The 15839-nt window shown below is 34.2% G+C and overlaps 1 protein-coding gene across 5 annotated transcripts in view; it reads right to left on the reverse strand.

The window, feature by feature from the left end:
* LOC107696976 (band 4.1-like protein 1) overlaps nucleotides 1–15839 on the reverse strand; it is a 63593-nt gene that overhangs the window by 28654 nt on the left and 19100 nt on the right. For all 5 annotated transcript variants that reach the window (XM_016497558.1, XM_016497559.1, XM_016497557.1 and 2 more), the window contains exons 2-4: nucleotides 8929–8996; nucleotides 8579–8743; nucleotides 2963–3067 (exon numbers count right to left, since the gene is read on the reverse strand). In XM_016497558.1, the coding sequence (XP_016353044.1) occupies nucleotides 2963–3067; nucleotides 8579–8743; nucleotides 8929–8979 (321 nt within the window). In that variant the 5' untranslated portion in view covers nucleotides 8980–8996. The remainder of the gene's footprint in view (nucleotides 1–2962; nucleotides 3068–8578; nucleotides 8744–8928; nucleotides 8997–15839) is intronic.

The raw sequence follows: 15839 nt of genomic DNA on the forward strand, positions 1-15839 counted from the left end.
GTGAATGTACAGCACTCTCTCCCACCTTCAATACCATGACTGAGGTGCCCTTGAGCAAGGCACCGAACCTCCGACTGCTCCCCGGGCGCCGCAGCAGAAATGGCTGCCCACTGCTCCGGGTGTGTGTTCACGATGTGTGTGTGTTCACTGCTGTGTGTGTGCACTTTGGATGGGTAAATGCAGAGCACTAATTCCAAGTATGGGTCACCATACTTGGCCACATGTCACGTCACGTCACTTATTTTGCAACATGGAAGTAATCTGTTTTCTTTGAACGTTTGAGACGTTTGAGATTTGTTAGCTGTCTAGGTAAATAACTAGAAGAATAACAAAGTGCAGGAAAACGGTAAAACTATATGCGCTACACACTAGTGCCTACAATTACGATAATAAATTAAAACTTCTGTAGATGCTAAAGTCTGGAGAAAACTTTATGTTGGCTTGAAAATATGAAGTAGTTTAAAGGGCTTTACGTTTGGAGATGTTAAGAAGTAGTTTAAATTTTTAAAATAAACTTTTGTATATATAGATGGTTGTTTTGTTATCATGTTTTAGCTACATGTTGAAGCATGTATTAAGAAAATGAACCATGGTTTTACTACAAATAAACCATATAGGTACTATAGTTAAACCAAGGTAACCACAAATTAACCACGATTTTTTAACACTAACTATACTTTACCTATGGTATTTGTAGTAAATCTGTAGTTATACAAAAGACAATACACACACACACAAACATGGTTACTACAATTTTACTATAATAAAATTATGGTAAATTTTTGTAAGGGTTGACATGTTGCTAACTTGTTTCTAACATATTTTAGCATGTTTCTAGCATATTGCTGGCATGTTTTAACATGATGCTAACATGTTTCAGCACATTGCTAGCATGTTTAACATGTTGTTAGCATTCATCTAGCATGTTTAAACATTTGCTAGCATGTTTTATCCTGTTGCTATCGTGTTTTTACAAATTGCTACCATGTAACATGTTTAGTTTCTAACATATTTTATGCTGTTAACATGTTTTAACACATTGCTAATATGCTTTACCATTTTGCTAGTATGTTTTAAAATGTTTCTAGCATGATTTAGCATATCGCTAGCATGTTTCTGTAATGTTTTAACTACGGCTGTCAGTTTAACGCGTTAATTAATTAGTTATGAAAAATTACGCAATTAAAATATTTTAAAGCAGTTAACACACTGGCCCCGCCCCAGACCTGTAAGTCATCTTACATTTCATACAGTGATGTTCAGTTACTCAAATCTGAATGACTTACTTTCTTTTGTGGAACATAAAATAAGGTATTTTGAAGTCTGTTGGTAACAAAGCTGTTTTGGTTACCAATGACTTTCATTGCATGAACAAACAAAAAAACTGAGATGTTTCTCAGATTATCTTCTTTTATATTCCATAGCTTATGTTGGGCCGTTGTAGCCTAAACGTTTAGGCCCTATATGTAATAAATTTTATGTTGAATCAAATAAAATATTTATTTCTAAAGCTAATACTTGTAATGTCTACTTAAAGGGGTCATATGATGCTTTTTTAAAGATCATTATTTTGTGTATTTGGTGTAACAGAATATGTTGACATGCTTTAATGTTCAAAAAACACATTCTTTTTCAAATACTTTACACAAATACTTAAACTAATAACAAAACAGTAGCTGATTCAGAAGCTATCCTATGTGTTTGAAAGTGAACAGCTTGAGTCACCCAGATGAAAGTACCGGTAAAATGGCAGTTGGTCTGTGTTGCATTTGTTACAATTGATTCTCCTGTAAATAATAATACATTTATTTCAGTATGTGATAATTAAACATAAAACAACTCAGAAAATGTAAATGTATATTTATTTAGAGTAATGTATATAGTTTATGAGAGTGACTGATAATTTGTGTCAAGTGTAACCGTTACAATTTGAATGATACAATTGTAACCGCTGTGTGATGATTTGAAGGAGGTATACAGTGTCATTTCATATGGTTATACAGAAACTGTGTTTTCACAGAAGACATAAGGGTTTAGTAAAGGGATTTAAATGTGTCTTTTGCTGCATGCTGATTATTATAAAGGAGTTATGTTAAGATGTGTTTTATAAAACAAGAGTTAATACAGGAAATGAGCATTTGAAGATTTTATTGTTGTAAACAAATACAAAAGAGTACATAACTGTGTTTTATTAAATGAACATAATTTGTGATTATATGAAATTTAGCTGGATGGTCTACCTGAGAAGGACATTGCGGAGCATTGATGATATAATTGATATTATACTGTTACTATGATAATGTTAATAAAGAGACGCTACCAAGCTGCGCCTGTGGAAAGACACTGAAGTTTGCGTGTGCTTTTGTTTCTCCTGATAATTCAGGTACTTTTAATCTGCCTACGTGTTCCGCGGCCGGGACCCGTAACACTAACATGAATCTACCATGTTTTAACATTTTGCTAACATGTTTATCATGTTTCTTTCATGTTTTGCTAACATGAACGTTACTAACATAATTAGATTAACATGTTTTAACACATTGCTAATATGCTTTACAATTTTGCTATGTTTTGAAATGTTTCTAGCATTATTTAACATATTGCAATGTTTAAACAAGTTGCTAACATGTTTTAGCACTTTGCTAACATGTTTTTAGCATGTTTTGATATTTTTCTTAATCATTTTCTTGATGTTGCTAGCATTATTTAACATAGGCCTATTGCCCCAATTTCCAGCATGTTTCTGACATAAGAAATACCAGTTTGCAATATCAAGCAGCATAGCAGCCTGTTTTTGTACAAGTAAAATAACTGGAAGCAAATGACACCGGAAGACTCACACATTCAAGTTACACAAGGCTGGAATAATAAAACAAAGTCTCACCAATATGTGCTCTGTTAAGTTAAAGCAATTATATAAGAGAAACAGTACAATGGGATGACATAAGAGGTGAACTCTGACCTTTTGGCTCTCCGTGTCACTGAAGGACAGGCCAAAGTAGTCCTTCTCCAAGAGGTTGAGATGTTCACAAACCATATCCAGTAGCACCTGTCCTTTACAGAGCTTCTGTATAGATATATGAACAAGTACAGAGAAAGAGCACAAGAGAAAAGAGATTGATTTAGTGTTTGTCATTGCAGAAAATGCCCCCTTTCCGATTTTAATCAAAGTCAGGAGTGTCTCTAATCCCTTCACTGGGACACAGTATCATTCCCTTGAGAATATGATGATACCTGGGTTTCCATCATGCAATGCAAATGTGTTTTTATGATTTTAAGACACAATTCAACATCATATTATCTGGCCCGGCTCATATTAACCAGTAAGATGCTGATTAAATGCAATATTTGTAATATTCAGGAGGCTCAAAAAGTCCCCATATATGCTCTGAACTAGCAAGATTTATGCTATAATGTAGTAAATCCATGTAGTTTCCATCTATTTGCTGGGTCAATGATAAGGTGAACATTAGCATGTAAATCAAGTCAAGTCTAAGTTCCCCCAATACGCATTGTTATGAAGCAGCTTTACAAGAAAATCATGATGTTGATGCTTATAATATTTTAATATCTTGGTGCCTTTCGAGCTCAGCAGATTAGAACTGGATGATAATATAGTTTCTATTTTTTTATGATGATACAAGAAATCAAGACTGAGATTTGATATTAAGTATATATCGCTTAGTGTGAGTGTACTAAGCGATAGTACAGCTTAAATTTTTGTAACAATAGAAACAATCAGGCAATTTAGATGTATATATAACTTCTATATCCAACTTTATATAAAGAGCTGGGAGATAAAATATTAATTTGTTTAGATTACAGTCTTAAAGATAAGAAATTGAAATAATGGAATCATCTGCCCTATGTTACATTAAATGCTTCAATGAACACTCAAGAAATGAACACTTACGTGCTGTTTCTAGAAAACCTCATTCTCATATTCTATATTCATATAATCTTCAGTCATGGCTAAGCATCTGTGTGTCTTTCTGACCACACCCTGTCATTCTGCACAATAGAGTGGCATATGCAACACGCTTGAGACACTAGCTCTGGCTTTGCCTTTCTACAGAAACACTGAGCACTCGCCGCCCAGGGAGCCCATTTCCCGCGGCGACAGGGATACAGCTCTGCTGTTTCCATGGCAACAGAAGTGATGAGGTTTTATGTGTGTGAGTCTGTGCATGTGTGTGTGTCGCTTCCCTGGCCTCTCATGGCTAAAGCACAAGGTTTTTTTAAGAGGGAGAGAGAAAGAGAGAGTGGGTGTGCTACCAGAAAAAGGCTTCTTAAGTTAGCCAGGGAGGCCCTCATTTTCATTTAAAGGCAATTTCATAGTTTTTAGCCCAACCTAATGCACTTCAAGGACTTAATTTTGATAGATCCCCAGGTGCAGAAATGTACTCGAGTTCTGATTAACAATAGTACTGTCCTTGATGCCATTTGTGATTTTAGGCAGTACAGTATGTTCACAACTTGCTTGTAATGAGAAGTGCTCTGCTGTGTTTATCTAGGAGAAAGATTTTTAATATTGATGATATGACAAAAGAATTAATGAAATGTTCACAGAGATCTCTTTTTGCCTTTTGATCAACTCAAGAATAAGCCATTGTTCCAGCGAAGACATCAGATATGTAAAAGTACAGTTCACCCATGCTCAACTCAACTTTCTTTCATCTGTGGAACAGAAAAGGAGATATTTAGCTACAATTGTGCTCAAATGTATTCATACCCTTGATAAATGTGAACAAAGAAGGCTGTGAAAATAGTCTGCATTGTTTATCCATTTGATATTTTCATTAAATTTTTTATTTTTATTTTAATTGAAGTAAAAAAAAAAGTGGAGGAAAATCACATTATGAAATAAATATGAGGAAACACAAAGGCCAAACTCCCGTAATCATTCATCCACAATGAGAAAAACCAAAGAATATATTTCTGAGCAAAAGATAGTTGAACTTTACAAATTAGAAAGTGGCTGTAAGAAAAGAGCTAAAAGCATTGAAAATTCCCATTTCCACCATCAGGGCAATAATTAAAAATTTACAATCAACAGAAAATGTTACACATCTGCCTGGAAGAGGATGTGGGTCTATTTTGTCTTAAAGCAAGGCCAGGAGGAGAGTTTGAGTGGCCAAAGACTCTCCAAGGATCACAGCTGGAGAACTGCAGAAAATAGTTGAGTCTTGGGGTCAGAAAGCCTATAAAAAAAATATTAAACAGCACCTACATCAACACATGTTGTTTGGTAGGGTTTCAAGAAAAATCTAGAAAGAAAAACCGAAATCCGAAAACAAAAAGTATTGAATAAAAGAGTATGATTAATTGTGGCCAATGTGTATTAGAGAAAAACATTTATTTCATAATGAGATTTCCCTCCCATTTTAAATTATTATTCTCCCATGAAAAAGTTAGATTTTTGTAAATTGTAAAATAAAATATCAAAAGGATTAATGATACAGATTTATTTTCAGATCCTTCTTTGATCATATTTACCAAAGGTATGATCAATTTTGAGCACAACTTTATATGCTCAGGCTGTTTTTTCCCTATACATTGAAAGTGAATGGGGACAGGACAGCCAATCTTCAAAAGGACAAAAAAGGCTGATGATTGTAGTAAATAAACTTCCTATCACAACTGTTACATATAGTTATATTAATATATTAAAGGGATAGTTCACCCAAAAATCTAATTCTGTCATTTTACTCAGCCTCATGTTGTTCCAAACCTGTATGATTTTCTTTCTTGTGTGGAGTATAAAAGAATAGGTTTTAAAGAATCCTGGTAACCAAACAATTTTGGTGGCCATTAACTTCCATTGTACATACAGAAACAAAACAGAGACATTTCTGAAATGTCTTCTTTTATGTTCCACAGAAGAATGGAAGTCATACAGGATTGGAATGACATGAGGATGAAAAATGTCATTCTTGAACTATACGGTACCTATACCCGCAAAATGCCATGTACTGTAGCTTTCAAGTTGTTTTAATTAAGTAAAAATTGCTTCAGGTTTTTCATTAATAATTCACAATGACTATGTTTTACAATTATGTACAAATAAACAAAGTTAATAAGAAGCAAATAGCCTACAAACAATAGAAAAGCAGACATTTAAAACTAAGCAGAAAATCACAGCAGTAAAATAGTTTTTTAAGCCTAACTTTGTGTTGATTTAGATGGTTTATTATGGCTAGTTATTAAAGAAATTAACATGTGAGCGTTCAAAAGCAGCCACTTGTCATATTGTCACTATTTGTCCTTTTGAAGTTTGGTAAGTATGAATCAATTTTTTTTTCTTATATGGAAAAGAGCAGCTTGGACATTATATCTCCTTTTTGTGTTCTGTGGAGGAAATGAAGTCACACAGATTTGAAACGAAACCGGAGCAAAGCTGAGGGTGAGTAAATAAAACACATTTTTAAAATCTGCGTGAACTTTAGTCAAGGGTGACAAACGCACAAGCCTGGCATACCCTCCTCTGAAAGGCTGCAGTATTATTTACTCCATGGGACCACTAATATGTCACCATTATAGATTTCCCATCCTCCTCCCCTTCAGCCAAGCGTAGAAGACTGGAAGTATAGGCGGCCTTTGACCTTTAGATTGGACAGTCTGTCTCTCTCAGTAGGTGTTGCAGCATCAGTAATGGCAAACGGATGGTAGAAGCTACAAGAGAGCCACGAATAACACCCCAGAGAAGAGCCATGTCTGAAAACACCCTGGAAATCCATCAGCCGGCAGACCCCTGGGGCACACGGGCAGACGTGGCACTGATCTCAGAGCAGTACGTGGAGCTCCCTGGAGAGCTACTAGTGTGGGAGGGCTTTTCACCTATCAATGAACACCCACACCCCATCAGCCCACACTAGCATTCATATCTCATGTGCTGTAATTCCCAGAAGCACCGCGGCAGGCAACATGGAGCTCAAAGCTGGGCTGTGAAATTCCAATGAGGGACTGAAATGTGGAAATCACAGGAACATCATTGGGATTTTTTGTTCGACACTTTAATATCTATGCATATTCTTACTGTAAACACAGCTGCTGGTTTGTATGTGTCAAACGTAATAGTTTAGTATAGTCTTAATTTAGTTTAGCACCATAAAATGCATTACATATTTGCGATGTACTTTGTTATTAGAGATACAGTAAAAATACCCTTTAATTAAAGTTTCGCACATACTCTCTAAAGTATGCGAGTGCTAAAATTGAGGTATTTTATAGCACCTCTAATTTAAATCTCAGTAGTGAAAGTACAGAGAGAGTTGGGATGTTTGATTCATTTCCACTAATCAGTTTTTTCAAACTGCTGTCAAAAATTGTGTCACCAAAGTGTCCCTGTGCAATTTTATGTTTAAAAATATTTTAGTAAATATAAACATGTACAACTTTTCTGTTTTGCAAATCTTTTTTTTTTTTTGGATTGATCTTAGGAAATATTCTAATATTTTGAGATACTGGATTTTTGACTTTCATGAGCTGTAAGCTCTAATCATCAAAATTAAAACAATAAAAACTTTTGAATTGTTTTACTTTACATGTAATGAATCTAGAATATATGAAAGTTTCACTTTTTGAAACAAGTTACAAAAAAATGAACGTTTTCACGATTTTCTAATTTTTTTAGATGCACCTGTATAGTTGTTTTGATGCAAATTAATGCTAATGATTAAATATGTTAAACTAGATTAAGAAATTGTATTATGTCAAGTGGATTACTTCTAAATTATGCTTATCATTTCTTATGATTAAAAATAATCACACTTTTAAGAGAATACATCATTGCAAATATATAATTGACAATGAAGTCTGAAAAAAAATGTAAGGATAAATATATAATTTTAATTACACTACCAAAAGTTTGGGATCAGTAAGATTTTTTATATTTTTGAAAGAAATCTCTTATGCTCACTAAAGCTGCATTTATTTGGTCAAATATACAGTAAAACCAGTAATATTGTGAAATATTGTTACAATTTAAAAGAACTGTTTTCTATTTGAATATATTTTAACATTTAATTTATTCCTGTGATGCAAAGCTGAATTTTCAGCATCATTACTCCAGTCTTCAGAGTCACATGATCCTTCAGAAATCATTCTCATATGCTGATTTTCTGCTCAAGAAACATTTCTTATTATTATGCTTTTTTGCTAATCATGATACTTTTTTTCAGACTTTTTTGGATACAGGATATCATTTTTTACAAATACACTCTCAGAAAAAAAGGTAAATAAGTTACAAAGGTGCACCTTTTAGCTTTTGTACCACAGGTCACCGACCCGGTGAAAACTTTGTATATTTTGTACCTTTTTTTCTGAAACTGTAGAAATATTTTGTAACATTATACAGTATTTCCTATATATAATTTTTCAGCTACACTGTCTGGCTCTGCTGGAAAAATCTTAACTAATCTAGCCGTTTAAGCAGTCGGCAGGCATGTGGTTGACTTGACAAAGGAATACAGCGTTACTGGAGAACAGTATGTGAAAACCTGAGAGCCCTAGAGGTCTGGCACCATGTTTCTACAGAACAACACAAATTAGTTTTAGCGCACGCCAGCAACTCCTGTACCTCCACCCCGGTCTCATAGGCAGATCCATCAAGCAGTGTGACTTTCACAGGTACTGTCTTTGGTCTTTTGGAGGATTTCTGCGGGGATCTGGACATCCTACTAGGCGTTTTCTCCGACGAATCATCTGTGTCTCGGTGCTCATCCGACATCTTTGAATCGTGATCCTGAATAGAAGTGATCAAAGTGTATAGTTTCAAAAAACAAAAAAAAGCTCTGAAATGGTGAAGTGCTCAAAAGCAATGCATGAAAGGATGTTTCATGAATGAATTTCAAATGATAGAAAGTTGCCTGGCATAGTCAAGCATATCATAAGGCATAACATTTAATAAATTACAGATCTTAGGCTTACCGTATAACCTCCGTCCGCTGTATTCTTTACGGCTGAAATTCTCTCTGACATAGCGATCACTTGTAGTCCTAAAGTAATAAAAAAGATTTGAACAAACTCATTAAACAGATTAAACTTTCCTCTTGCTTCACCATATTAATTTCACATTAACATCTTTATAGGCCTAACAGGTCTAATGAACATATAAATGCTGTGTATTTGACTTCTGGCAACATACCGGCGCTACTTTTAAGTCTCTTAAATCACTTTGATAGCATTAAAGAGTTTTTTTTTATTCTTAAAGAATCTTTTACATTCCATAAAATAAGCCACACGGGTTTGGAGCAACAAAAGGTTATTAAATCATTTTTAACTTTAATTTTTAGGTGAGCTATCCCTTTAATAGGATTCAATAGATGAAGAACAAACAAACACATCTGTTGGTTTATCTAATGAGCCGTGCTACGATATGTTCATGTGATCTGCAGAGCAAATGTTTCATAGTTAGTCACCAAATGGCCAGTACAAAGTCTGTTTGACTGATTTCTTGAAGCTACTGAAGCTCCTGTAAAAGGACATTTGGTGAATTACAGTGCAGGGAATGTGTTTATTGACATATGGTCATGAGAAACATCTAAAACATTACGTGTCTGCACCATAAGTATATTTAGCTAGTGTTGATCTCATATTAATAAATGAACAATCTGTGATAAACAGTTTGAGTAAACAGATTTACTATGAGTACAATGAAAGCATTTTATTTATTAAATAAGCTATTTGTCCTTCTCCAGAATAGAAATCTTTGTGATCTCTGTTAAATTAAGACAGACAGAAGACAGATGGATGTAGAAGCTGCATCTAAAAACAGCAAAACGCTTAAAACCTGCCTAAATATGCAATCCTTTTTTAGCAAATAAACTTCTCTGTGTTTAATGGTGTTTAGGTGTCGCAGCTTGACAGTTTGATACCACTGTGAATATGCTAATCGCCTTCATTTCCATCTCATTCACTTGCACCACGCTGTCTACTAAAAGCCCCAAACATCTCCCCCATAGAAATTCTCCAAATATCACTCAATATAAGCATCGCAGTTCAAACAAACCTCCCCATTTGGCCATGCACATTTTCATCGTTCGCTCTTTAAGTACTATCCGCAAATGTACCTGTGATTCAGTCAGAAGACAAACAGCCAGTCCATTAAATGGCTAATCTATACATTTAACTCTGGTTGCTGACTTATCATTATTAACCGGTTTTAACTGGAGCTCTGCATTTTGCCGTAATGGAGGACTTAATGCTTTAATTATTTCAGCGGAACTGTTACGGCCTTGAGAGCTTGAGCTTTCTTGATGCATTTATTCATAGAACAGAGGACAAGAAATGATGGAGAAAAGATCAAGATCGGGACAGATCTCAAGTCAGATCTAAACAAACTGTCCACATGAGTTTATTGATAGGCAGTTTAATAGATGCTGACGGGAGATACAGCATCAAAAATAAGATTCTGTATAAAGAAATGTGAAGATGAAAACCCTGAAAGACTATATCTCTGTTAGCTTTAAAGCCATCTATATGCTAACGAACTCCTAAACGTTGATAAAATTCAAAATTTACAGCGTTTCCCATCAAAATGGACCAAAAATATTGATGACATCCTGCGTTACAGAGAATTTTGTCCAATCAAATGCTCTCTAGAACAAGAATGCCCCTCCCTCTAAAACCATTTGCTGCCAGCTAGTAAAGTATCAAATCACAAGTCATAGTTATGATGTAAATAAAGCCTATTGGCTATTTTAAAAATGTTGGGACAAGCCTTTTGACATGCTCCACCCACACGTCCTGTTTGAACAGGAAACATGGGTTAACGCAAAACTGCACTCACTAAGCCATTTCAAATGGGCCATTACAACTAATGTTACAATGAAATGAGCTTCACAAAATCAGTTTTAAAAATATATATGGGAGTTTGTTTTGTTAAAAAATGGTAATTGAAATGTTTTATCTCACAATTCAGCTTTTTGTTTTTTCTTACATGGGGGAAAAAATTCTGAATTGTGAGATAAGTTGTTTTTTTATATCGCAATTCAGATTTTTTTTCTCAGAATGAGAAACAAAGTTCAAGTCGTGAGATATAAACTCAGAATTACAAAGAAAGAAGAAAGTCAGAAATATACACTATAAACTCTGAATTAGGAGTAAAAAGTCTGAATTATGAGATAAAAAAATCACAATTATCTTTACATTTATTTTTTTCTTCCGTGGCAGAAGCAAGCTATAGTTACATCTCATCTACTAAAAATGAGTTGAGCCGAATTAAATGGCAGCTATAGAAAGATATGAAGCACCAGAATAGTAACAGTCAGTTGCTTTTCCAGCTTCTTCTCTTTCAGTTAATGTGTGTTCAGATCAATATATTGATGAGGCCTTTTACTGGGCTAAGAAGGTCAGTTTATGGTCAAGAAATTAATGTATATGCTAGCCATTAAAGTTACCACAAATCAATGTTTGTACAAAAATAGTTTAATGTTTGACTAAAATTATAATAATTATATTATAAAAGTATAATAAAAGTATGACACATAATTAAAAAAAATAAATAAATAAATAAAAAAACGATATTTAAAAATATATATACTGTAAGTGTACGTGTGTACACTGTCAGAAGTCTCAACACATAGAGGTTGAACCTTAGACATACACTAAAGGCTCAGTAAAGCCAGTGGCTTAAAGAAACAAGCCCGTCTCTGCTGAAGTCTCAGTCAACCCTGCTGGAGCTAAAAAAAAACTGCAAACACTTTAATGTGTCCATAGCACAACAGCCTGAAGAAAACCACTAGGAATAAATGAAACACAAAATGCAACTAAATGAAATGGAGACACATAGCTTAACATTATAATAGCATAATTCACTCAGAACTAATTAAATGAAATGTGAGCCTTTTTTGAAAGTAGCTATGTAGTCCAAACACTCTGGTTTCATTTCTGTTGCAGAAGACATACTAGAGGGACATCATCATTTCAAACTAGGAATTACATTTTTCAAATCTTGGATATAGGTCAGCAGACTTGATGATCTGACTGAAATATTATTTTTAATTTCTACACATCATCTCATCTCCAGAATTGGAATTTCACAAAAGTTCAACACATTTTCCACTGAAAAAAAAAATGCTCTATGAAGTAAGTTTCACTCAGAAGTTGCTAGTAAATTTCACAAAAAATTACAAGGAAAGTTACACATTGGATTGAATCAACTTTAAAAAATCTCTTTTACAGTGTAATATGAATTTACCAGTCTCAGTTCTGTTTGACACATTTGACCATGTTTAAATCTAATTATTAGATTTTTTAAATGTCCAAAAGTATATATACTGCATATTATTGGTGCATAAATGCTTTTTTAACCAAAAGATGGCAGGCAGATTTGTTACACTTGCCCTGGGTCTCCACCGCTTTACTTATAATAACGAATAAAATGACTCTGATTCTGATTATGCATTCATTAAAAAGACAAAGATAATGTATGCTCCTTCAAACATATGGGAAGCTTCAGAAGAAATACTGGACAGGTGGAGGGGAGACAGCGGTGCAGTTCAGAGAGACAAGGAGAGAACACTTGCTTAAAAATGCCAACCAAATTACTGCTACCTAATAAGTGAGACTTTAATTCCTCTGTATAATTACATCTTCCTTGTAAACAGGTGACGGATAATGTGGCATTAGTAACCGTAGTGTTGAAAAGCCGAGATTCACAGTCTACATCCAGATGCTTGTATTGGGATTTAACGCTGTCGAGTTTCGAACCACACGCATGCCAATTTGCACTACAAGAAACATATCTGAGGAGATTAAAAAGACCAATAAATAAGCACTTCAGAAGATGACACTGTGTGGATGTATATAAGTGCTAAAAAACTCCCAGAGAGAAATATTCAGGAAACTGCGGCTCTTGAAAAGAGCACAAGATGAATTGCAGAACATCTGGCCCACCGTCCCTTGTTCCTAACGTTCAGAGCGCTACAGATCCTCCTCGGCTCAAATGCTACACAAATGCCAACACATCTTGACTGTAATGGGTCTCTTTTGAGTTCCTACACCTGGGACAGTTCCGGGAAAATTCGACTCATTGTAAAGCACCGTCTGAGATCTTGAAATACTTCAGTTCAAAGAATGTAACACAATTGTGAAATGCAGCCTTTTTGATGATGGGGTTAGCATATTATACTGATTGGACTACCATTATTCTGAGATAAAGATGTACTTTATCAAAGGTATGACACTCAGTAAGATTATAAGAAAAGTTCAATAAAGAAATGGCAACTGTGCTTTTTTCCAAGTATGTGTTCTTTAACATCTCCTGGAAGTCAATTAACCTGAACCTTTTCCTAACTGTAACCTAGCTATAACATCAAAAGAAATAATAATGGTTCATAAGAATGTTATCTGAGTCTTAAAGAGATAGTTCACACAAAAATGTAAATTCTGTCATATTTTCGCCGATACAATGAAAGTCAATTAGGACCAATGTTGTTCTAGACCCCACTGACTCTCATTATATGGTCAAAAACAGTTTCTTCAAAAGTTACACTGAAGAAATAAAGTCATAGATATTTGGAACAACATGAGGATGAGTAAATTATGAAAAACCTTTCAATTTGGTGTGAACTATCCTCCAGACCAAGGCCTTAAGCAAGCTTTGGGAAGCCAGACTTCTGACTATCATCTGTTTCAGGTGCAGCTAATTTTGGGCCAAGAACCACCCACTCAGACAGGAATGGACTATCTGACTGAGACAAGAAAAAAACAATCACAGTTTGTTTTGTTTTAATGTGCTGTTTAAGATCTCTTCGAAAATTGACGATAACACATTAGCAGTCTGGTGTGGGAAAAACTCGATAAAATAATTGCACAGCAGTGTCCATACGTGACCAGCTATACACAAAAGAAACTAGTGGAAATGTGTGTTGAATTTGTAATCAGAATTAATAATATATACATCCAAAAGTAAAAAAGTAATTATTTTACAGATAACTTTGAATATACAATTCTACTCAGTTTACTTGTCACCTAAGAGCTTCAAGGAAAAAATATTTAGGTCACACTTTATTTTAAGGTCCAATTCTTGCTATTAACAAACCATTAACTATGACTTTTGCCTCAATAAATTCTTAATTTGCTGCTTATTAATAGTTAGTAAGGTAGTAGTTAATTTAGGTATTGGGTAGGATTAGGGATGTAGAATATGGTAATGCAGAATATGTGCTTTATAAGTACTAATAAACAGACAATGTGTTAATAATAGGCATGCTAATAAGCAACTAGTTAATAGTGAGAATTGGTCCCTATACTAAAGTGTTACCAATCTTTTTTATATCTTTCCATGATTTGATGTCCCTAACCTACATTATATAGCATATTATACTGATTGGACTACAATTATTCTGAGATTAAAAAATTAAAAAATAAAAAACTCATAAAAATGCCTCAATCGTTCATTTACCTTTGGTGTGATTGCTAAGGAAAAGGCCATTTTTGATTGATAATGCAAAGGTATGTGACATCATAACAAGTAAGGTTCAATAAAGAAATGGCAACCATGCTTTTTCCAAGTATATGTGTTCCTTAACATCTGGATCTGGATTAACCATAACTTCCCTCTATCACTAACCTGGCAAACTGTAGCAAATCCAATCACCAGTTCTTCTTTAAAATGTTCATTTTAACTTGTTACCTTAAATGTGGACAAAATCGTGCCAACCATAAGTCACTGTACCGTAGGTTTATGAAGAATCCTTCTTTCGTGAACTTGTAAACATGGGCAAGCAAATACAATGTCAAAGTGAGGGCTTTCATTGAAGAATAATGAGTAAAGGATTACAAAGCAAGATAAAATGTATTGCTTTATCAGAGATCGGGCCTCTCAGTAAATTAAATAACATGGAGATTCGTTTCTCTAATGTCATCTGCTTCACCCCCTGATCGTTATACATGAATGACTGTTCTGGTCAATACACACCTAATCAGCAGGCCGGGAGAGATAATAAGGAATCCGACACGGGGCGGTTCTGCTCCTGTCTTTTTTCTCTCTCCTGTCTAGATGTTTGCTCATATGCTTGTTGATGTCAGAGTGTTAAAATCTGCACCATTAGGGATGTTGTTTAGATCAATGGCATTTTAGATTTGTGTAAACATAAAAAACAAGTTTTTTGACAAGCATTGCAAGATTGTACAGTAAATTATTTAGCCAATACTTCATGGATCATCAGTGAATCACTTTGAAAGTGATGGCAGTGGAGATTTGTTTACGCTTAAAGATGCTTACAGAATTTGTCTCATCTTTTGAATTAAAAATTGACAACATTGTTGGGAATAACTTCAAGACTATATTACACTTTTCTCATCCAGTACAGAAAAATGTCAGAGCCTTTACCTTAGCAGAAACAGTAACTTTACAAAACAGTAAGTTGGGACATGTTACAAAGTAGACTGATGAGCTACATTTATTTCTAATATGAAATTAAAGGAATTGTTAATCCAAAAAGAAAACTTCTGTCATAATTTGTCTCACCCTCATGTCCTCCCAAACCTGTATGACTTTTCTTTTACTAAACATGTGCTTTATATTTTAAGCACTTCAAACTAACTCATAAGCCTTCAGTTTTAAGTGGCTTGCCCTCCAGTCAGATTATTTTCTTACTTATTTGTATGTATTCTTTCTTGTTTTTCAGTACAAATATCTAAACATTCTCAATTCTAGATATACTGAGAAGCAAAATGTATTTTTTTTTAAGTATTGAAATTAAGTGAGTTTATGCTTAAAACAAGACAAAAAATATGAAAAATGAGTAAAGAATAATAAACAATTCAAAGGGTAAACATTTTTTTCTTGTTTTAAGCAAAATCTCAATAAAAAAAAAACAATAAAAATTGAT

Source organism: Sinocyclocheilus anshuiensis, unplaced genomic scaffold (assembly GCF_001515605.1).
Source record: "Sinocyclocheilus anshuiensis isolate Anshui unplaced genomic scaffold, SAMN03320099.WGS_v1.1 scaffold130, whole genome shotgun sequence".
NCBI lineage: Eukaryota > Metazoa > Chordata > Actinopteri > Cypriniformes > Cyprinidae > Sinocyclocheilus > Sinocyclocheilus anshuiensis.